The 22124-nt window shown below is 41.2% G+C and overlaps 1 protein-coding gene across 1 annotated transcript; it reads right to left on the reverse strand.

Annotated features, from left to right (window-relative positions):
* Positions 1–1659: 1659 nt before the first annotated feature.
* Positions 1660–21260, reverse strand: CCDC80 (coiled-coil domain containing 80). Its single transcript, XM_066340938.1, has 8 exons — positions 20652–21260; positions 18371–20268; positions 14031–14187; positions 10149–10285; positions 9357–9505; positions 6168–6271; positions 4500–4580; positions 1660–2938 (listed from the first exon to the last, which is right to left on the reverse strand). The coding sequence occupies exons 2-8, from the start codon at positions 20258–20260 to the stop codon at positions 2592–2594; spliced, it is 2865 nt and encodes a 954-aa protein (XP_066197035.1). The 5' UTR covers positions 20261–20268; positions 20652–21260; the 3' UTR covers positions 1660–2591.
* Between the last annotated feature and the right edge of the window lie 864 nt (positions 21261–22124).

Raw genomic sequence — 22124 nt, forward strand, 5'->3', positions numbered from 1 at the left:
TCTGAATGCTTATAGCCTGCAAGATAACTTCATGTTGTCATTGAAAGAATATTTTGGCTTGGTGCTCCTTCTGGTTTTGCTTTTAGCTTTCCATAGGGAAAAGTGGGTTGCAAAATCCGGATTTTAAATCATTGCTAAAAGCTTCTGGTGATTTAGTGTCATTTTGTAATGAAGGCAGAAATAGATACCAGAATATAGAATAATACAGAGTCTTCTACAAATTCTGTGAGTATTTGGATGTGTAGTTTTGGTTAAGAGCCCATCCCTACCTTGATAAGTGGACGACTTGTTTTGAGTTGTCTTTTTAATGCAACTCCCACTGAATGCCTAGGCTGGGTTTGGTACTTGCACAATTTGACTTTGAATTTCAGGCAGGGGTATTAAAAAAAAAGGCCATTTGGATCAGGTGCTGCATTCTTTTTTATGTAAATTAACCCTCACAGCACAGGACATTTAGTTTGTTTGATTTGTAGTATGAGCTAAAAGGGCTTTCATTAAAAGACTTCACATGAAAACAAGATTAGAGGAAAGTTAAAAAGAACACCTGAAAGAAAATGCTCCAAGGGTATTTTTCTTTCTGTCTACAGGAGGTGCCTGTTAGGCATCTGGTATACTTTCCTCTGCTTTTGCTTTAGGCAAGGAAAGTTAGGCAGCTGGCCTTGATACAGTGATGCAATGAGCTCTTGTGTTCTAAAACTGAGCTACAGGACACTCCTTTTTCTTCTAGAAACCCTTCCATCCTGTGATTCTTTTTGGTTTCTTGAATTTCTCTGTCCGCTGCTTTCAGCTGTGGTAGTGCTATCATCACTGAGAGCTCAGAAGCTCTCTGCAGGCAGCAGTCCTCTGAGAAGCTTTCTGTCAAATGCCTTCTTCCAGTTAGCTCCAGTCACCTGAGAAAGGTAAGTCAGGAGCCATACCCTGCACTAACTAGACCTTGTGACAGGGAGAGCAGCCTGCCCCAGAGAGTAACCAAGTTTGTAAAGCTAAGGCCTTGTGACCATTTGTCTGCCTTTCTGACTTTCAGAAGGATAAGTAATGCCTGATCTTTTGTTACTTAAGTTTTTACAGAAAGCATCTGTTTTTGAGTGAACTTGTTGCTTTCACCAGTTTTGTTTTCAGCTGGGGGAAAAAAAAAAATCAGGAAAATCCCAGAAGTCAAAATGCAGAGCATGCTCTGGCCAGCTTACAGCTGTTGCTTCTCCCTGTTCTTGTGCTACTTCTGTGATGGCAGTACCCAATACGAGTCCTATTGTGTGCATCAATGTGTGATATGCACCCACATCATGGGTTATAAAAAGAAATGTGACTGGTCAGGCACACCTTTGACATCAGAAGTTACCAATGTGCCACTATAAACGCTGACATGGTATCTATCTTCACTTAAAGATATTCCATAATCTTTCTGCTGCATCTTTAATGTTTAGAGATCTAACCCAAGTGGCGTTGAAACCATGACTATGCATGCAGTTCCTGCCACTGGTTTCAGCAGGGTAGGGTGGTGCTACAGCTCCAATGCCCAAAGACATCAATGAGAAGGGAGAAAAAAAACAAGAATAGAGATGGTTTAGCAGATTAAATTAATCTCAAATACTTTTATAAACATGTAATCCAGATTGCTTTTATAGGGGAGAGTAGGAGAAGAAGAGGTAAAAGAAAATCTGAAATTTAGAGTAACAGTTTAATTAAAAGCATTATTATAGAGAGATAGCTACAACTCATTGAAAATGTACTTGAATGAGATTTCTTTCTCTGATGAAAATAATGCTTTTCAGATTTCTGTATTTCAGACAGTGCCTAACCCTGGTTGGTGTTTCCACTTAGCTCTGATTAACTTGGATTTAACAGTGAGGTGGGCAGGACCTAAGAGAACAGGGACCCCAACTGAAAGAATAAATAGCCATGCAGTAAGCTTTGTAGTTAAGAACTTTATAGTGTATTGTATTTGAACAAGTTCTGCCATAGCCATAAATCTTATTTTCATTCATAAAGTCAGCTAATTACAATGGTAATGCACTGTAGAAGAGATGCTGTCGTCTTAAAAACGGTGTTTCAAAAAGATTTTATTACTGTTGTTATTAGAGAGCATGCCCCATACTTCTTTCTTAAATTTTCCTTTTCTGGGAGAGACCCAAAGTGTGGTTCTTTGTTTCTCTTCATAAGCATAATGAAATCTCACTTTCCAATAAATATACTTTTTTTTTTTTTTTGTCCCTAGAAAAAGAGGTAAAAAGCACATTGTTGGACAGTTTGTTTCCTGCCCTACTGTAGTGCCCACGGGCTGGGGATGTGGGGTTTTTTTGTTTGGTTTTGATACAAACAGCACCGGCTGATGGCCTTTGTTTATAAAGGTTTAAAAATATGAAGGAGTCTTTATTGTTTAAAGCTTCAATACTACTGGTTTGAGTTGCTTCACTGTAAAGGCTTCTGCATTTTTTGAGAAGGCAAATGACCAAAGTCCCTTGATTGAGCAGTAGAAGAACGAGGCATGGATATCTAGGTGGCCTGGGAAGATTTTCTGCAACTGGCCACCTGTTGATTGAATAGCTATTGTAAGACAGGGACGGGGGCAGCCGGAGGCTAAGCTGCTCTGTTCAGTATGGATATCCATGGTGGTAACTTCCGTGGTGACGGTAGTCATCTTGGTAACCTTCCTGGTAGCCCTGGTGGTAGCTGTGGTAGCCATACCCACCATACTCATCATCAGGGCACTGCATGCCCAGTGATTGCTGGATGGTCATTTCCTGGCGTCGGAGCTGCATGGAATCAATCAGGTCATACACAATCGCCATAGACCACATTGGAGAAGGATACCAGGATTTGACATTGCCGTCTTTCCCCACTAGAAGCATGGAGAAATATTCTGGGCTAATTTGGAAATAATTCCGAATGTCTTTCACCAAATTAGCTGGGATATCTTCTCGGTCTACAGTTGAGCTTCCTAGAAAGTGATCACATAAAATCAGCATTAATATTTTGTTTAGGTGATGATGATGGTTTCTAAGTTAAAAAAAAAAAAAAAAAAAAAAGGCAACAGGAGGTAGGATATAGCTCAAGAGTTGGTAATAAAAGATTCTTGTCATTTGCAAGTTCAGATCCATTTCCTGGATCTGAAATGAAATTACTGTGGACTAAGGATGTGTTTTTAACAGCTTTTTTAAGTTTAGTAAACTTGTCCTTATTCTCTATCCTGAAGCTACTGTAGTGTGATACATCTTTTTGTCACCCAAAATCCATGAACTTTGATGTCTTTCCAGCTTGGATCACCAATTTATGTATTGCAGAAGGCATATGTGAAAAACAGTAACAGTGAAAGAAATTACAGGAATTGAATTGTGTTAGAAGAATTCCAGAATATAGAGCCTCACTCTTGGACTGTCATGATATGTGAGGTATGGGATGTGGTAGATGTCATTTCCTCTTCAAAGTATATGTTCTAGGGTAAATCTGGTGAACTCCAGGCTTTTAAGTGTGAAGTCTATGTTGGGTAAATGAGTAGAAAGTGTAAGACAACTAAGATCAGTGGGCATATGTATACATGGTTGGCTTGGCAACAGGACTTACATGGTGGCAGCCTGCCTTACAGACCTAATGTTCCTGGGCTGTAGAAGGACTAGAATGCTTTCGTGCACAGAGCAGTTGGAGCACAGATGGGATAAATAAGCTGCTTTCTGCCTTTGTTCCTCCACTGATGGAGGCAGTTGTTTGGATTAGGCAGTAGAGGAACTCACAGCATTTGATAATGGGACTCTCTTAAGGATCTACCTGGAAGAACCTGCTGGGTTGCAAGTGGACTACTAAAGAGAGCTTATAAGAAAGATGGAGAAAGACTTTTTACCAGGGCCCAGGGACAGAACAGGGGGTATTAATTTTACACAGAACGAGGCTAAATTTAGATTAGATGTAAGGAAGAGGATTTTTAGGATATGGGTGGTGTAACCCAGGAGCAGGTTGCCCATATGGATGCTCTGTCTCTGGAAGTGTTCAAGGATAGGGTAGATGGGGCTTTGAGCAACACAATGGAGTGAAAGATGTTCAAGCCTATGGCAGGGGGTTGGAACCAGATCATCTTTAAGATGATCTTTTCACTTCAAGCCATTCTATGAATATAAATTAGGGATCCATAGAGGAGAATCTGTTGAGTGTGTTCTATGAGCCCTGGAAACTTGTGAGCATGTAAAAAGGCACAGACATCCCTGTCCTTAACAGCAATGCTGGCAGAAGAGTGTACTGGGGACTGTAAGCTTAGGTGGGAAATCAAAATGTGAGATGAATTTCAGATGTTTGTGCTTTTCTCTGTCCTGAAGAACCTATATAATATTTAGCACAGAAATACCAAGAAAGCTTTTTGTTTGCTTTTGTGTCATCTTATTTCTTAAAAGAAACAAAAGAGGAAAGCAGTCATACTCATCCCTCTAAAGAAACTATAGCAAAAGCAGTAACTCAGCACTGAAAAATGCCCTTCATGGATACTACTGAAGAAACTGGAAGCAGTCACTTACCATTAATTGGATACAACTCTAACACACCTCCAATATCTTCTCCAACGCCCAGCAATTTGAGAATAGTTATGTGGCGCAGACCTGTGGAGGAAATAAAGAAGGTTTTGGGTCAGACCAAATCTTTGTGCTTATCTTTGGACAGATTCAGTTTAATCAGCCAGGTCTCTGCTTGCTAAATTAGGACCCAGTCTCAGGACTGGGAGCAGGAGCAGCCCTCCAGGAGAGTTACTAATTTCTCTGGAGTCCCTGCCAGTCACATCACCTGTCCAAAAAGGATAAGCTGATGTGTTGAGTACACGTGTGTTGAGAACAGTATAAAGCTGTTCCAAGGACAGCAGCGTGGTGATGTGGTTCTGTAGCATGGGGATACAAGCATCAGATACACCAGTAAATTGCAGAGGCCATTCCCCAGCTCCAGAATTTTCCTGTACTGTTTTCTTCACTAGTAAAGCTTTTACTTATCATACACACAGCAAAAAATTATTTAGAGGCAATATAACCTATGCCAGTTAAACACGCACTGACTGCAGGGAATAGGTCATGACAGATACTCACTTCTTCCATTTGTTCTGCACAGAGGCTTGGACTGTTGCCTCTGCTTTGAAGAAAGACCTTAGGGACAGCAGAAACTGTTCATGTAACATGAGTCAGTATAATCTACAAAATCTTTGATTTAACTGTTTTCATAACTTGGAGGTAAGATGCCTGGAAACCTACCACTTAGTTAAAACACCCATTGACAAATGCTTTAGAGACTCACTGGATCATGTTCAAGCTGTCCCTACCAAAGGGTGGGGGTATCCAACTTGTTTTGATATTTTATTCTTCAGAAAGCATTTTGCAGTGGCCCATGTCACAATTTACTTTGGTACTTTCCAAATGAGATGATGCTCTGAATGGAAGCCAGGTGATTATGAATAAACAATCATAATCTGCAGATCTCCCTTCTGGTGCAATTGAATTGCATTGAAATAGCAGCTGTTGAAAGGGACCTGTTTCATTCTGTTGAAGGAGTCAAGTTTAGACCCTGTATGGTGTGTACATTGTTAGGAACTTAAGGAGTAAGTCTCTCGGCACTTCATGACAAGAAGACAGAAGAATGCCTCTGGGTCTTGCCCTTAGTTGTCTCTTGGAGGAGCCCCTGTGTCTCCACTGACTATACTGGTGGATCTTATGTACCTAGTTATGGGTCTGGGAGGGCCTTTATTGGATTGAAATGGCTTCCATTAATATTTTTACAGATTTTGGCAATGAAGCAATAAGGAAAAAAAACCCTGATACCTGGCCCAGTTCTCAGCTGGATCTTAAAGGATCTGCCCTTACCAAATAATTTTCCTTGTCTTGTTAAGTTGTGCAGTACAAAACCCCCCAGAACATCTATTACTCTCCTGAAGTACAAGCCTGAAGAGAAGCTTTGAAGTGCTAGCATTTTCTGCTACATTAGCTTAATGTTTCAAAAATTATTCCAGGGAACACTTTGTTTAGCTGTCTTAGCTGCCACTGTGCCGTCCTACCTGCTTAGCACAATCTTCCCTTTGGATCTGGAGGACGGTTTTCAGTTGTCAGACTCCTCAGACTATTCAGGTTCAAACTTGAGCAAAGGAATCCATCACATCACCAGGAAGGATGTGGTTTAGAGGAGCAAGAATATAATTCCTTTTGACTCACCAAAATTGCAGGCTTGTCCACTGAGAGCAGCGAGCTGCTGGGAATAAGCCCAATCTTCATCACTGGGAGCAGAGATCACCACCAGCCGCCTCCTCCATCGGAACCTGAAAAGAGAGCGTAGCCAGACATGGTCATGACATGTGACTCAAGTCCTCTCAGCATTTCTGTTCTCTGTAGGCTGAGATATGTCTTATCTCTCACAACTTCTAAGTAACAGCTGGATGGGAAATCTTCCCAGTTTTGTCCATCACTGGGAGAAGATTAAGCTTGTTTTGAATTTTACAGCTCCAGAACTTTCAAAGAAACACCTGCAGTACTGCTGCTTCACCAAACAAACACTGCTAAGTTTATGATCTTTGCTCAAAGCCCCTTCAGTAGTTACAGCAGTGCTGAGAAGTGTATATTCAAGAGAGAAAGATTCCTGTGGAATTCCTCACTAGGCATTTAGCTTTTACGTCATTCACCACTGCTGGAACTGCACAGTTATTCTGCAGTCCAAGGCCTGTCTGAGAATTAGGGTGTATCTTCATTTCAGACATAACTCATACTTCTGTGTAAATAATCACTGACCTCTTTTTTCTTTCCTGTGCCACGTTTGCTGAAAATACCTTCAATGTGGCTTTAAATTGAGCTTGTTTGTGTGTGGTTGTGTCAGCCTGTGGTTGTATAAGGCTTGCAAAGGGCAATAAGAAAGATCTTGGAATCTTTCTTTAATAGGGACTGCACCATTTACCATGATTTTGCATGAGGATCTCCTTCTTTTTCTGTCAGAGAAAGGCAGTGCCATAAGAACACTTGAAATCTCTAAAAATTCTAGCTCTAGAGGTTTTTAATATGCTCTCAACAACTTGTTTTTTTGAATATAGTTACTTCTCCACTTAACCTAAATAAATCAGATTTATAGGAATTTGCAAAGCTGCAGAGATATTTTTACAGCAGGAAATGATCTTTTAAATGGATGCAGATGTTATTCTGTTATAATAATAGCCTGCTTTTCTGCTGTACCATGTGAACATCTCAAAATGAAGACTAATGCAAAGCATCAATTCTACTTCACTTAAGAGAAGCTTCACTGATAGAAGCTGAATCTTCAGCTTCTATCACCAGTCCCATGGTGGAACTTGCTCAAAGTCAGAGAAGTTGTTAGAAGAGCAGGGCATGCTGATGTCTTTGCTTGTTGATTGTTACTGATATTCTTTTTCAATGGGAACAGTAAATCCTTGAAAAGAAAACCTCAGTTTTCATTTCTCTCAGGAGGAACAGCAAAGAGACATGAATGTGTGTGTACAGTTAAGTGAACTGTGAGTCACTTTATGATATATGATACTTTTATATTTATTTCTGTGGGTTGTTTTTTTTTTTTGTTGTTGTTGTTGTTGTTTTTTTAATATCTCATTTGGAGTTACACAGAGCTGAAAAGTATTGAAAGCCATTCAAGCTTTTTAGTCTCCTGCCCCAGGAGCACTTAGTGTGCTTATCTGGGACTACATCTTTGAAATTAATTCTGTTGGTCCTTCACAGCTGTTAGTTCACGAACACTAATGTACAGATTTCTGCTTTATTTCTGACATCAGAAGCCATGGACCAATACTCCTGACAAATCTGCAAGACTCTTCCCTGTGTGTATCTTTCCTTCCTCCTCTACTTGTTTTGCATCCTGTTCTGATATGTGAGCCCAGAGAGTAGCACAGCCAGTATCTACATCTTAGAGGGAGACTCACCTCCAAATGCAAGGTTTTCTTGCTTCTACGTGTGGCTTTTAAGCATTACTCAAGCTGGCTCTGTCTCTCATGCTCTCCTTTCACACCAGGCAGGTTTGTTAAGAGCAATATTTGCATTATTACAACTGACCTCTGCAAGGAGCAACACCAGGGAGATGATGCCAGGGCTCTTGTTCAGCTGGGAAAATGACATTGGACAAAGCTGGAATTAATTTTACTGGGAATCTGACCAGTTAATGTGGCTAGAGATGTCCACCCAATATTTAAAGCCTGGTGCTTGTTTCACAGACAACAAATGCATTCTGTGCAGCAGCAGTTCTGTTTATAGATACAACGTTTTGCATTTTTTTGTGCCCAGTTTTTTAATGTGTGTTTATTGCTAGGGCTGTTTCCAAGCAAAGAAGGATTTGGGGCCTGTCCCTTTCCAGTATACAAGCTCTTTCTTACGCTGATCAGCTGTTTCCAGGCTGTGGTTTTTCTTGGTGGTCTCAAGGATGAATCACTGCGACCTAAACAGGAGGTGGTGAGGTGGGTGGGGTGGATCTTGTTAAAGGTACTCTTTCTGTTGAAGTGGCCATTGAATTTTAAAATGTTTATGAACCAACAACCTATTCATTTACTTGTTGCTCCTTTCCTCCTTGTCATAATCCGTCATGCTGCCTCAGTTATTTTTAAAGCCATCTGGCATTAACAGTGTATTCCCATGGATTCTCATAGTAGGTGAGGAGGATGCAGTTGTAACAGGTAAGGTTCTAGAATGAATGATGGGCTAGCCCTAATTTCATGTCTCTGATTATTGAGAGAGGGCTGTAGCTGCACAGCTCTTCTGTGGGTCTGAGTGCCCACAGTCCAGATGAACTTATTGCCTGAAATTTAGGTCTCAGGGTAGAGTAATAACACAGCATGTAGAGATTGCATAAACTAAATTGTCTTTCTGTAGAAGGTTTCCAACATTTTGCAAAAGACATCTGCAAGACCTTTAATAATATGCATGACTAATGCTAGCAAAGACAAACTGTTATCTCAAGCAAGATAAGAAGGAAGTTAGAGAGAATTAATTACTGAATTTGAATTACATGGCAGGGATTTGAATGGGATTAATGAGATTGGGATGGTTGATGATCAAAACACATAAACACTGTGCTTCATATGTTCAAAACATTGAGCTAACATCTGTGAATTAATCCTTATTTGCTCTTCTAATGCAAATCAGTTTTATTATCTCCATGTCATGATGGGGAACTTGAGGTACTGAAAATCAATGTCCAAGTTTGTCAGGACAGATGCTTCCTGTCTTTCAGTGTTCTATACAAGACTGCATTCAGCTCTGGCTGCATCTCTGTATTTGCTTAACACTGTAAATACTGAGAAATCTGTATTTAAAAATCCCAGAAATAGTTACATGGGTGTTTTTCTGCTACAATGATAATTAGTAGAACTAGCAGCAGATAAGAAAAAAGGTGATTACCTGGATAAGAAGCTCTCAAGGGATTGCTTTTTATCTTCTTTGCAGACAATGCCCTCTTTTTTCTGTCTTTCCATGTCTTTAATTCGTGATTGGAAGGTGTCAATCAAATCAAACACAGACTTCATTGCTATGGGTACTTCATAGTATTGCTGTTAAGAAAAAAGAAAACAAGACAGGTGGGTATAAGGGTGCTCATATTAGCAGCCTTTCTGCATGTATCACAGCACTGAAGGGTATTTAAAAATCCAAGTGTTCTAATTTGCACACAGGTAACATGGCCTAAAACAGATCAGAAATATGGAGGAAAATATAATTGTTTTTGCAGTCAGACTGCCCCTTGGAAGTGGCATATTTTCACTACTTGCCTGAAGTGATAAGGCCAGGACATTGCAGTTATTATATTGTCTTGTAAGGCCATTCAGCCAGAGGATGATTGTCCTTATGCAATGTGCTGTCATCCTGTTGAGCAGCCAGACTGTGTGTTTTAGAATGCCATGTACTTCACTAAAACCCTGTCAGGTGTGGGGAGGCTCTGTTCCTCATCATTCCAGCAGAAACACACAATTCCTGAGATCCCCTAAGTGCAGAAAATGAAGATAGCTGCCTAAGTTCTGAAAACTTTGCTTACTGTTCTTTTGCTTGTTCTCCAGCAATGACCAGGTCCTGCATTTGTGTCTTATGTGCCTCACATGCAAGTGTGTAATGTAATTTCCTAATTTTATCAATTTTTTTCATGTGTTTCCAATGCATTTTCTTTCAAGAGAGCTGAGTTCAAAGAGTTGAAACCCTCACCTTGACCTTCATGTCAGTGTCTGTCAGCACCATGAAGAAATCGTTGTAGGTCATCCCATACTCTTTCCTCAACTCACTGATGAGCTGCTGGTCCACAAGATCTTCATCTTCTATCACTTTCATGGGCTTTTCATTATCTTAATGTGAGGCAAAGGAGAAACAAAAACAGTCATGTAATCACACAGCACTCTGCCTTTAATTTTGCCTCAAAAGAAAAGGGAGAATTCATTTCTCAGAGTTTCTCTTCCTGCTGCATATTCAATGTACTACAAACCATGTGTGTGAACTTTTTATTCATATGACTTTTAACTGTCTAGTTTTCCTTCTGAATAGTCTTTGAAAATCAGTTGGTCCTAGGGCTCATGTACTTCAGTATTCATCATTTGTACGTTCTTTTGAAAAATCTTTATTTTTCCTGGAAAGATCCTTGAGATTTTTTTCAATATGCTTATACACATATATGCATGTACTAATCATTTCACCAGCTCCTGAAAGGTAGCCACTTCTGTAATTGAAAATAGAAATTTTTGCAATGTCCACCATTTTCAAATGAAACAGCATAGGTGATTTGGTTCAGTAAAATATAGCTAGAACAGCTTGAGGTTTGCCCAGGACAGCAGAGTTAACCTTACCAGTCTTAAAAACATACATGTAGTGACTATAAGAAACCAGAAACTGTTTAACATGTCTTGAATGTTGCAGTGCTGGCAGCATACCTCGCTAGGTACCCAAACTTGGCACTCTCTCCTCCTTCTGCTTGCTGATTCTAGCAGCCTGACAAGCAAAAACTTAGTTTGGAGTATGACTTGTACCTATTCAGTGGTCTACACTAAGAAAACATTCTGAAACAATGAGAAAAAGACTTCTGAAGACAGAGATTTGAGGATAAGTCTGTCTACTGAGGTTCCTTACATCCTGTGGAACCAGGGTGCCTTGCAGTCAAGTCCTGAAAGTCTCGGTGTCATCAGCACAGCCTTAGCAGTAGCATTCCAGCACAGCCTATACAACTGCAACAGTGCTGAAACAAGTCTCCGTATCCAATAGTAGGCCTGGAAAGCTAAGGACAGGCTAAACCACACACCAAGTGCAATGTTACCTGGGCACCAAGAGCTCCCTGCAGACACTGTTTGCCTGTGCCCTGTGACACCACTGTGAATTTATATCCTCACTTAGAAATCCCACCCATGGCTTAAGTGACCTGCCTAAGGTCAGAGATACAGAAGTTTATCAAAAGGTGGAATCCAGAGGTACAACTTATCAGTCTCTTGCTCCATAATTATTTGTCAGGAAATAGAGATGTGATTAATTGATCCAAGTTAAGCACACAGCAACAAGTAATATTTGAGTCATTATACAGCAAAGCATTTTAAATAGTTTTCTAAATGTACATGGCTTTTAAGGAATATACTGATCTGATTCAAATTTTGCTGTTGGTCCATCCTGTGCATAGACTGAATGAAACATCTGAATTAAGATTTTGGGAAAATGTCTAAATTAGAATCTGATCTTTAGGTCTCACATCTTGAACCCACTGCTTACAAAAACAAAGTCAAGCCAGCAAATATTAAAATTTTGTTATACTTATCATGCTATATATTTATATGATTTTTCATTGTTATATGTATCTCATTTGAATGTTTTATAAAGAATTAACAAGGAATGGTATTAGCTTTTGATTGGATGGATTGCTGGATGTGCTAATTGGTTATTCACTTCCTAAATATATGTAAATACTGCATCAGGTGCTTGATGAGTGAGATTTATGTATTACTAGTGGCAAGTATGACCGTTAAAACATAGATGAAAAGTTCACATTTAAAAGTAAAGACTATCTCATTGGCCTAGAGGGAGATAGAAAAATGCAAAAGTTGTTATTGGGAAATGTGATGGAAAACAGCTAAGGTACCAGGAGTACCTTAGACCAACTGATCTATGGCACTCTTCTTCTTTAAACTCTAGATAGCAATATGAAGTTAGCTCTTTATAGTTTCCTTTTTAGGAGATTTTCTTTCAAAACTTAAAATTTTGTAACAAAATAAGAAAATTAAATTAGAGAGTGATGCAGAGAAATTCTGTATCAAGGAAAAATGTAATGCTACAAAGGCTGACCAAACTTTCAAACTTGGAAATTATTTCTGTAGAGAAAAAAAAGAAGTTGTTAATCTAATTTCTGCTTTCCAAGTCACTACTTGTCCTTGACCCCTGCCTCATAAAGGACGTCTGGGATCCACATGAAGATCCTCCAGAGCTGAGACTATGCTGCTACCTGCAAAGTCCTTGCTCTCTTTGTGTTTCCTCTGAAAGAATGGACAAACATTCCTCCATGCATCTTTGGCAGCTAGACAGGCTGGGAAGATGAGTTATCTTCAGAAATAATTCCAACAAGGTTACAAAGAAGGCCAGCAGGTTGTTTTAGCAGTACAGTGGCCTAATAGATTAGGTACTTGTTTTGATTATAGGATAGGTAGCCAGGGGCTGATGTTTAGTTGATTAAAGCCCTGTTCCCCATGGGGAAATGAGACTGTATTTGCTGGCTTGGGCTGAAGAGAAGACCTCTGCAGTGACACTGAGCTGTTGTGTCATTCCAGTGGGAAATACTCTCTGGTTTCACTGTGAGCTAATCTTGACCAGTGTCACTGGGCTCTTTAATTCACCACTTCTAAATGTGTTTGAAATTTCAAGTGAAGAGTCTTTTCTGTTGACTTTTCCATTGCTATCTTTTGTATTTCAGTCACAAGATGCAGCACTCTGAGTAGACCTCATCATGCTGAGTACTCAAGCTTCTCACTACAGAAACATACTGTGTACAAAATGTTTCTTAGGAGCATTTGCTGCCCCTGATGCTCACAGAGAGTGAGCCTTGAAGCCCTGTTTTTCTTCAAGAATTGAATTCTTTCTATGAGAATTCAGCTGTTATATACACTTATGTGGTTTGGGGAAAGTTTGGATGTAGGTTAAGTTTGGAATAGGCTGAAAGAGTATGGTCTGTGTCAGAGTGAATATCTGAATATTAGCCAGACTAGAGCTAAATATAATCCTGAACAGTCCACTGACAGGCAGATGGATCTAGGTACACAAAAAGTGACCTTGAGTAACCTTGGCCTGATGTCGAAAATCCTGTACTGCTCCAGATTTGTCAAGGAGGTGCACAAATGGACAGTCTGGCAGGGTTTGTGACTCACTGTCATTCAGGGACACAAGGCTAGATTCTGTCCCTCTGAGAGTAGCAGAGGCACAGCTGGAAGCCAGACATAAATCTGTAATCTTGTGGCCATTTATATGCCAGACCTGAAACACCCTGCAGCTGGTCATGTCTTGAGTTTTCTATTCCATCACATATCTTTTCCCAAGGTTTGGTAAAACCAGATGAACTTCGAGGGGAAAGACATGGTAGACTTGCAAATGGAATTGGAAGATTTTACTCTATTGGCAGTATAGGATTGTAGAATATTTGTATTTGTTTGGCTTCATCCAGCAAAGCGCTCACAGTGGCATTAACCTCTAGATACAGACAGAAATGAATTAGTTCAGTGATTCAAGAGATACCTAAGCTTAAGTGCTTTGCTGGACTGCAACCCGAAGTCTTTGTCTAGCTACTGTTATTAAAAAAGGGTAGGTTTTCACTAGCTTTGGTGGGTGCTTCCCAAGGACTTGAACACTGATAGCAGTTGTTTCAAAGCTACCTAAGAGAGATGGATGCTCACTGTCACCTGTCTACATAGAAACTCTGAATGTGAAGTAGGTGGCACTAAATATGTCTAAATGAGCCACTTTTCAGGTCCTGCATAGTCTTAGATTTTGACCCAAGCTGGGGGCAATTTTTCCCTTTGCTGTCTGTATTGTGCCCATGAGATGGAAAGAAAGTATTAAAAGAAAAAGAACCTAGCTGGAAGTGGTCAATTTTCATGCTGCTGTTGTTCATGGTGCCAAAAATTGTGATGACTGAGATCTTTCTCGTTGCCATCTTGCAGAAGCTCTCCAAATACTCATCTCGCTGCTGTACATACATGGTGTTGTCCGCCTTGGGGGTTGTGATCAGCTGGTTGGTGGCAGAGAGAAAAGAGTTTGTTTAGTATAAGTAAGGAATGAAGCAGATGATGATTTTACTGAAGGAGAACTTGTCACTGTCTGCAAACTGGGCTCTTTTTCCCATAAACCTGTTATTTATTTCTGTTTGGAGTATACCTTCTTGCCCAGGCCTGACCCAAAGACATTAGCCAGCTACAGAAAAACCTTCATAAGCGCGTACAGCTGATCGCACCAGCTCCTCTCCTGCTTCTACCACAATGCTGGTAGAAGAAATATCACTATATTTTACAGAAAGCCACCTACTCTCCTTTTATTCCCTGCCCTGCCAGTGCCACCAGGTCTCCCTCACAGCCTTCAGTGATGCTATGACTCACAGTGGGAGCCCTGGGAACATGGCAGCCACTCTGCCTTCATCCCATGGTCCAGGCAGGGCTCCCGTGGCTGTTTTGACTGCCAAGGGGTGAGTACAACTAGGGCTACATGAATACTTATGTAACTGATGGCCATCAAAGAAGACCTTGAAGACTTGCTAAGGCCATTGTGACCTCATCTGAAAAATGACTGATTTTGCTTTTCTTTGTTGTATCCACTTTGATGTCTTATGGGACTTACACTTGCTTGAAGGCACAGCTGTGGGCGAAAAGGAAGAGGAACAATTACGACAACAAAAGTATAAAAAGCTCTACATTTTACAGTACTTATTTCAAAGCCTTCTAAGGATTGCAAAGATTTAATTTTTAAAAAGTTAGGAGCACATGACTCAGACCTTTCGTCAGTGACTGAGATGAAAATATTCTAGGGAACACGTGTGTGTAACAACATTCAGTGATCCTATGCAGCAGTTTCCAGCAGAAGATGCCTAGGAATGTAATCATTCTAACTGGCAGCAGTGAACTGCAATCAGGCACTTGCCACTGATCCCCCAAATACAAAGAGAGCTGGAATATGGACTCAAGTTTTATGATTTAAGGTCACAAATAATCACCAAAATCCTTCAATTGCAAATTTATGCTTTAATCTGTAACAGGAGTAATAATTTTCTGTTTGCCTTCTGAAGTTTGTGAGGCCTGAAAGCTGATTTTTACAGTACACTCTTTATAAATCCAGTTTATCAATGTAAAAACATTTCCGGGGTTATAAAATCTGCCTCTCGTTTGTGCAAAGGCCCCTGGCATGACTACAGCTTTGGGACATGAAGGTGAATGAGTGACAGACACAAAGAGGATTTGGTTTCTGGGCTGCAGCATGTAACATATTGCTTTTAAATTGCACACAAAAATGCTTCAAATAAAAAAAAAGATCATGAGAAGGGTTTGAGGATTAAGATGAAGAACAGGCCATTGGTTTGTATTGTCTCCTCCTAGTTTTGGAGGTCATCAGCTGGGCTGCAGAGTCAAGCCTGAATCTGATCTGCTTCACCAAACCTTGTAGAATGAAGCAAAATTCCAATCAAAGCCTTGTGCCAGGTCTGTTTTAACCCAGGCTGTATATGCACCATCTCTATCAGTGTTTGCATCACAGAATCACAGCACGGTCTGGGTGAGAAGGGACCTTCAAGATCATCTTGTTCCAACCCTTCTGCCAGGGCCAGGGACACCTTCCACTAAACCAGGTTGTTCAAAGCCCCATCCAGTCTGGTCTTGGACACTTACAGGAGTAGAGCATCCACAGCTATCACTCTCCATCTTTTCTATAAGCTCTCTTTAGGTACTGGAAAGCTCCTATAAGGTCTCCCTGGAGCCTTTTCTTCTCCAGGATAAACAACCCCAACTCTTTCACCCTGTTTCCATGGGAGAGATGCTCCAGTCGTCTGGTTATCTTCCTATTCCTCGTTTCATGCATGCATGTGTATATATGTATATATATATGTATATATATATGCATGTGTATATATGTGTATATATGTATGAGAGTATATATGCAATGTTGCAAATAAACTGTCAGTTAGCATTTCATTGCCACAGAGAAATAACAAAAACCCCATACTCACAAGGCCAAAATTTCTCAACATTTGTAAGACTGCAATAAAAGCCTCACTATAGAGACATGAGGCTGTTGGACTCAAAACCCATACTTTTTTTCAGTTTCTGCACCTGGGACCTATATTTGTCATTAATTGAACTTAACCCAGAATAGACTTCAGCGTTCCAGATGTTTGAGAATCACACTGAAATCTGAAATTGTTAATGATATAGAACTTAAAACCCCATCTCCTTCTTAAAAGATGTTTGGAAAAGGACTGAAAAAATGTCCTTGGAAGCCAGTCTGAAAAACAAAAGTATAGCAAAGCAAAGCAATGGGGAACAACTTGGGTAGACCTGCTTCTGCAGCAATGTGGGCTGATTCTCTAGAGAGGGAGTTTAAAGATTCATGAATGACAGAGTTGATTGTAAGGATTGTTCCCCTAAGGGAACTGAACAGTTTGATTGGAAGGAATGCAAATAGGCACATGTGTGGATTCAAGGAAGCTTGAGAAGTTCTTTGTTTTCCACATGTGCTGTGCAAGGCAATGACAAAATAGTTTAGCCACTGCTTTTACTAATAATCAAACCAAACCTATTCATCAGGGAGCTTCAGAGTAAGCAGGTTGAGGGTGTTACTAGATTCTGAAAAGGTGAGGTGCAGCATGGCATAATCATTTGTCTTCAGTGAGTTCTGGCCTGATAACCTGAGATTGTGCAACTGTTTTCTCAGAGATCCAGCTGTGAGGTGGCTCAGTATCAGAAGGTTCAAATTTCAGACAATCCTTTAAGTTGCCAGAACTGTGATGGTGTTATGAATTAGCAGCCTGACATCTGTGAGCTTTACTTTTGGCTCTTTTATTTTCAAGTTTGTTTATATTTGTCCTGATGCTACAAATATTCTTGGAAACCTCTACATTGAGACCAAATTTCAAGCGTCCCAACTTCTACATAGTTTCTCTCTCTGAGCTTTTGTTTTGGCTAAATATTAGTTAACAAGTAACTAATAGGCATTATTTGCAAAACTCAGTCAGGTTCAATTTCTTCAAATATATGGCTTTTTTTTTAACTTCTAGTGCTAGCTCTGCACAGTCCCTACATCTTGAAGAACGGGGAGGGGGAGAAGAAAGTTGCCTTGTTTTCAGGCCCATGAATCATCATCAGAATGATTCATTACATTCCAATGGTTGAAATCTTAACTTGGCATCTTAGCTTGGCACCTTAGCTATTTGTACTGGAACATGGAGCATAAAAGTCAAAAGCATTTGTGACGATGACTATTGGACAATAACTGTGAAACAGACCAGCTTGCAGTAGGATAATTGCAAGAAACCAGCTCCCACAATAATATTTTTAAAGAACTGTTTTCCAAAGTGCACCCTTCAGGATATGTGTCATCTGCCAGAAAAAACATTTGTACTATAACTAAAACTGTTTCCTGTCCCAGGTGAAGTGGTTTTTATAAGTAGTTGGAAAAACAATCAGTGCTATAAAACCTGGGGACAAGTAACTCCAGACCATGCTCAAGTTCTCAGGCTTGAAAATTTACTGGAGTGTTACAGTTTGATACAAACAACAGGAGAAAAACCCAAACCAAAATAAAGTTTGCACAGGATCTCTGAAGATGTCTAGGAGATCTGAATGCCAAATTCCCATCAGATCTTAATCCCAAATTCCTTATCCCTTAGGGCATCTGATCACAAGCCTTTGTGTATATCCTCAGTCAGACATGTGTTAGTATTGCCAAGCCGCCTGGCTTGTGTCCAGATTTAGGACACCAGCACCAATATGAAGCAGGTGTGCCAGCTGGCAGGACATGCGGAGCACTGAAACGTGGTAACTTTGGCAAGTACCCCAAGGTGACAAATGGATGTAATCCACACTGAAACCTCATTTTATTGATCTTAATGATACAGATCCTGACACCTACATATCCACTGGAAGCAAGATAATCTGATGGCTATATGATGGCTCATGGAAGTGGCTGGGAACAGGTTTTAGCCTCATCTCTGGATGACTGGTTTTCATACTGTGTGTAAGATTTCCAACATGAGGCTGTGAAACCTGTTGAAAACAATCACTTGATTTTACAAATTTTACCTCCTAAGACCTCCTAAAATCACCAAAAAGAATAATACAAACCCACTATAAACTTATAGTTTCACATATTTCTATTACAAAGGAGATACAACTTTATTTAGGTAATAAAATTGAGATGAATGAATTACTTACAATGAGCCTCCTCTTGCCTTCAAAATATTCCAGGAGGTTAGTTGCTGATTTCCTGGGAGGCTGTAGGAAAGTCTTCTTGTTGGACTTGGGAAAATCCTCATTTTCAGTCTTGCTTCCCTTCTTCTTCTTACTGCGGTCTTTGTCCTGCTTGCTCTTTTTTTCAGCTTTGATCTTCTTGGACTGCTTCTCACTCTTCTGCTGCTTGTCAGGTCTGTCCTTCTTCTTCTTCTTCTCAGGTTTATCCATTCGGTCATGCTTCTTTGATTCTTTTCCTTTCTTTGGGGGAATATTTCCTCCGGCAAACTGTTCCTCTAAATGGGAACTAGCAGGCTTGCTCGGATCATATTTATCTTCATACTCATTACTGAGTATCTTTTCTTGGGTCTTCTTTTTTGGTGGTTTAATCTTAGCTGGTTTGTGTTGCCCAGGAGTGACATTCAGGTCCCTGTGGTTAAAGTCCTTTCTGTCAGTTCTGTTATCTTTAAATCTACCCACATTTGCCTTTGTATAGTGCACTGGGGGAGTTGTTGGGACTTCTGTGAAACTGTCATAGCGGGCAGCCTTGTTTGGTTTCCGGGTGGCAGCCAGTTGTTTCTCTTGATGGCCACGCTGCCGGTCCCTGCGGTTTGTTTTCCACACAGGAGGGTAGAAGTCCTCAGAGGCTGTGACTCGTGGTGTGGTGGCATCGGGGGCTACTGGCAGCCTGTGATACTCTGTGGTGGAATGTGACTTCATGGTCCAGGTCCTCTGTGTGCTGGGGAGGGGTGTAGTTGTTGTAGACCGTGTGGCTGTTGTCGCTGCATGCGTGGTGGCACGAGTAGTTGTGGTGGTGGGAGGGAGGGTAGTGGTCCTTACTGTAGGCAGAGGAGTGGCCATTGTGGTTGTCACTGGTTTCCTCACCGTTTTGGTCCTTGTTGGCTGATTATTGCTCTTCCTTGGATCCTCTTTCCTTGCTGACACCTGGACACGTTCACTGCCAGAGGTAGGCTGCATGGTGCCCCCATTATTGCCTTCCTCAACCACTTGCCCCTCCACCCCAGCTGCTTTGCACGTCTGGATGAAGCCCTTCTGCCTCATCTTCTCAATTTTTCTGATGGGGTTTTGATCAATGACTTCATACATGGCCTCTAGCCTGACTGGATAAGGATACCTTTCCTCCACTTGCAGGGTTTTCTTCAACAGTACCATGCCAAATTTACCTTTCTCCAGTTTCAGAAAGCTCATGAGCTTAGGGATGAGGGCAGGATCTAGTGGCTGTTCCAGGATTTTTCCTTCATTGGTTATCCTTCTAACTTTTCCCCCTTCTTCCCCTTCTTCATGGAACAACACAATCTGCTGGATGTGCCTCTCAGCCAATTCACAGTAAACGTCATTTTTCAGTAGGCTCATCATGAGCCGGTAGTAGCCCTCAGAGGCATGGGGGGCAGAAATGACCCACACCCGATTTTTCCCTGCAAAGCTGGCCAGGATATTGGGAGAACTTGACCCTGAAGGGAAACGTACCACTCGTGACTGGGTGGCAGTAGATATCCCTTCGTCCTTAATCATCTCGGACTTGGGGTATTTGGCTGCAGCTGTGAGTCTCTGTACCAATCTCATTCTGGTCCCCGTGCCCCTGGCCTGAGAACGTGCTTCCCCTTGCACGAGATTGGCAGGCAGCTTTGGAGATGCTGAAAAATCCCTCTTGGTGACAGGGTGTTGAGGATTTGGGCTTGAATTCCTCAGGGATGCTCCAGACCTTCTCAGGAGGCTGCTTGAAGCCCTGTAAGTGAGGGGTACTTTCCTAACTCCATGGTTTCCTCTTTCCACTAACTTCTCCGTCTTCTCAGAGCTACACACTAACCATGCTGCCCACAGCAGGGCTAAGCTGAGAGCTGGCCTCCAGTTCATTGTGCAATCTGTGGGGCAGCAGGAGAGAAGGAGAAAAATTAGATGTTAACAGTATGATGATATCTTGCACAAGTGATTAAAAAAGCAGAGCGCAGGCTGGCTATTTTGTGTCATTTAAAAATGCTTGATTACACCTCACTCCTGTCCTAGTGGCTTTGTAAGTTTTACAGTTATTTTTGGAAAAACACAGAATGGATCACTTTATGAAAAAGTGAGATCATCCTTCTGTAACACGATACTGTCTATCTAAAACAACACAGTGATCTGCATCCTTCTCTTTCTCTCTCACTCGCCCCATTTCTTTCACACTCTCACTATGCACACATGCAGACACACAGAGAAAGGGTCCCGTACATAGAGCAGAAAGGCAAGAATTTGACTTGAAACTTACACTCTCTGGGAAGTTCCCCTGCCAGAAGAGTTTCCACGTCTTTTTCCTTTAAAAGGAGACCAATGCCATACAGCTTTACTGTTCAGTGATTTATCTTTATGCAGCCCAACAGGTCGCAGAGCCTGTTGTGTGTCTTAACTTTCTTCTTCACCTTCTTGACAGACGGGATGAGGTTAGCAGAAATTTCCTTTGTGATCTCTGCTTCTCCATTTACCTGCAGGTCTGGATTTTTGCTGTACCGGTTACCCACACACGCAGGGATTTCATTTAAGAACAGGGAACTTCTGTCTGCTCCAAGTCTGTCTTTTAAACTTCCCAAACCTCCTTCCTACTCCTTGCTTCCTCAGTCCCGTTTAGCTCCTTTGTTTCCAGAGAGGGAAGCACCAGCACTAATATATTTTCCAGGCTGAAGAAAAACACAGGAATGTGATGCTGAAAAAAACCAAAAAAGGACGCTTCCCTTTCCCCTTTCTCCACACTTTGACAAAAGCAAATTGTAAAACACTCGTCTTTTTTTCTTCTTGGCTGGCCGCGGTCCCAGAAATGTCAGGGCAACCCCAGCCCTGCTCTGAACCAGCCTCAGACAACGGTGGCCACTGGAAATGGGGGAAACTTCACTCAGGATTTAACAGCTCAGCAGAACCCGCCTCCTCCCCACTCCGACACAGGGAGGGAGGAGGAGGAAGGCTCTGGGGGCTGAAACACTGCACACCATCACAGAGCACTTCAGAGAGGGTGACTCCAGCCTTAACTCTTTCCTTCACGCATCCCAGCTCTCTGGTGTTCTCTGACCTCAGCTTTTTCTTTCCTCCCACCAAACGGACGCTGTCTGGATAGAAAAATATGTTTCTCCATCAGTCTCAATAATAGCTCTGGTGTTTAATAATTATTATTTTAAACCTCATTACTTCTCCCTTGTCTTTCCCCTTTCCTTGTTTTTTATTGTTTCATGGGAGTTCCTCGGTAAAATCCAATTTTTCTTCACTCTCCAACCAGTTTCTCTTTCAGGTCCTCATGTATGCCAGTATATTCTCTCCTCAAACATCATATGGCCATGACTGTTTGTTAATTTCTTGTTTTTTAAAGAGACCAGGTTATTTCCTATTGTACTAAAATTGGAGTCATATCTATTTCTCATGAATGTGCACCAGCAATGGAAAAAAAAAGGAGAAAAGGTACAAAAATACCTACAGAGACCAGGGTAAAGGCAGGGTTATGTCCTTTGCTCTCCCTTCATGGTGTAAATGACACCATTCTATTGAGCTGACGTAAACTGGCACAGCTTTGCTGGCAACACCTGGTCTTTAGCTGATTCACACTGGCTTCAGTGTGCTGAGCACCTTCAGTGTAAAACACCACTTAACTGTAGTTGATGGATAGCACCTAAAAATATCCAAGACCTTAATACTACTTTAACTTTTTTCCAGGATTTTGCTTATTGACAGGGATGCTGTTACATGTCTGTGATGGCAC

The sequence above is a fragment of the Sylvia atricapilla genome, chromosome 2, assembly GCF_009819655.1.
Source record: "Sylvia atricapilla isolate bSylAtr1 chromosome 2, bSylAtr1.pri, whole genome shotgun sequence".
NCBI classification, from domain to species: domain Eukaryota; kingdom Metazoa; phylum Chordata; class Aves; order Passeriformes; family Sylviidae; genus Sylvia; species Sylvia atricapilla.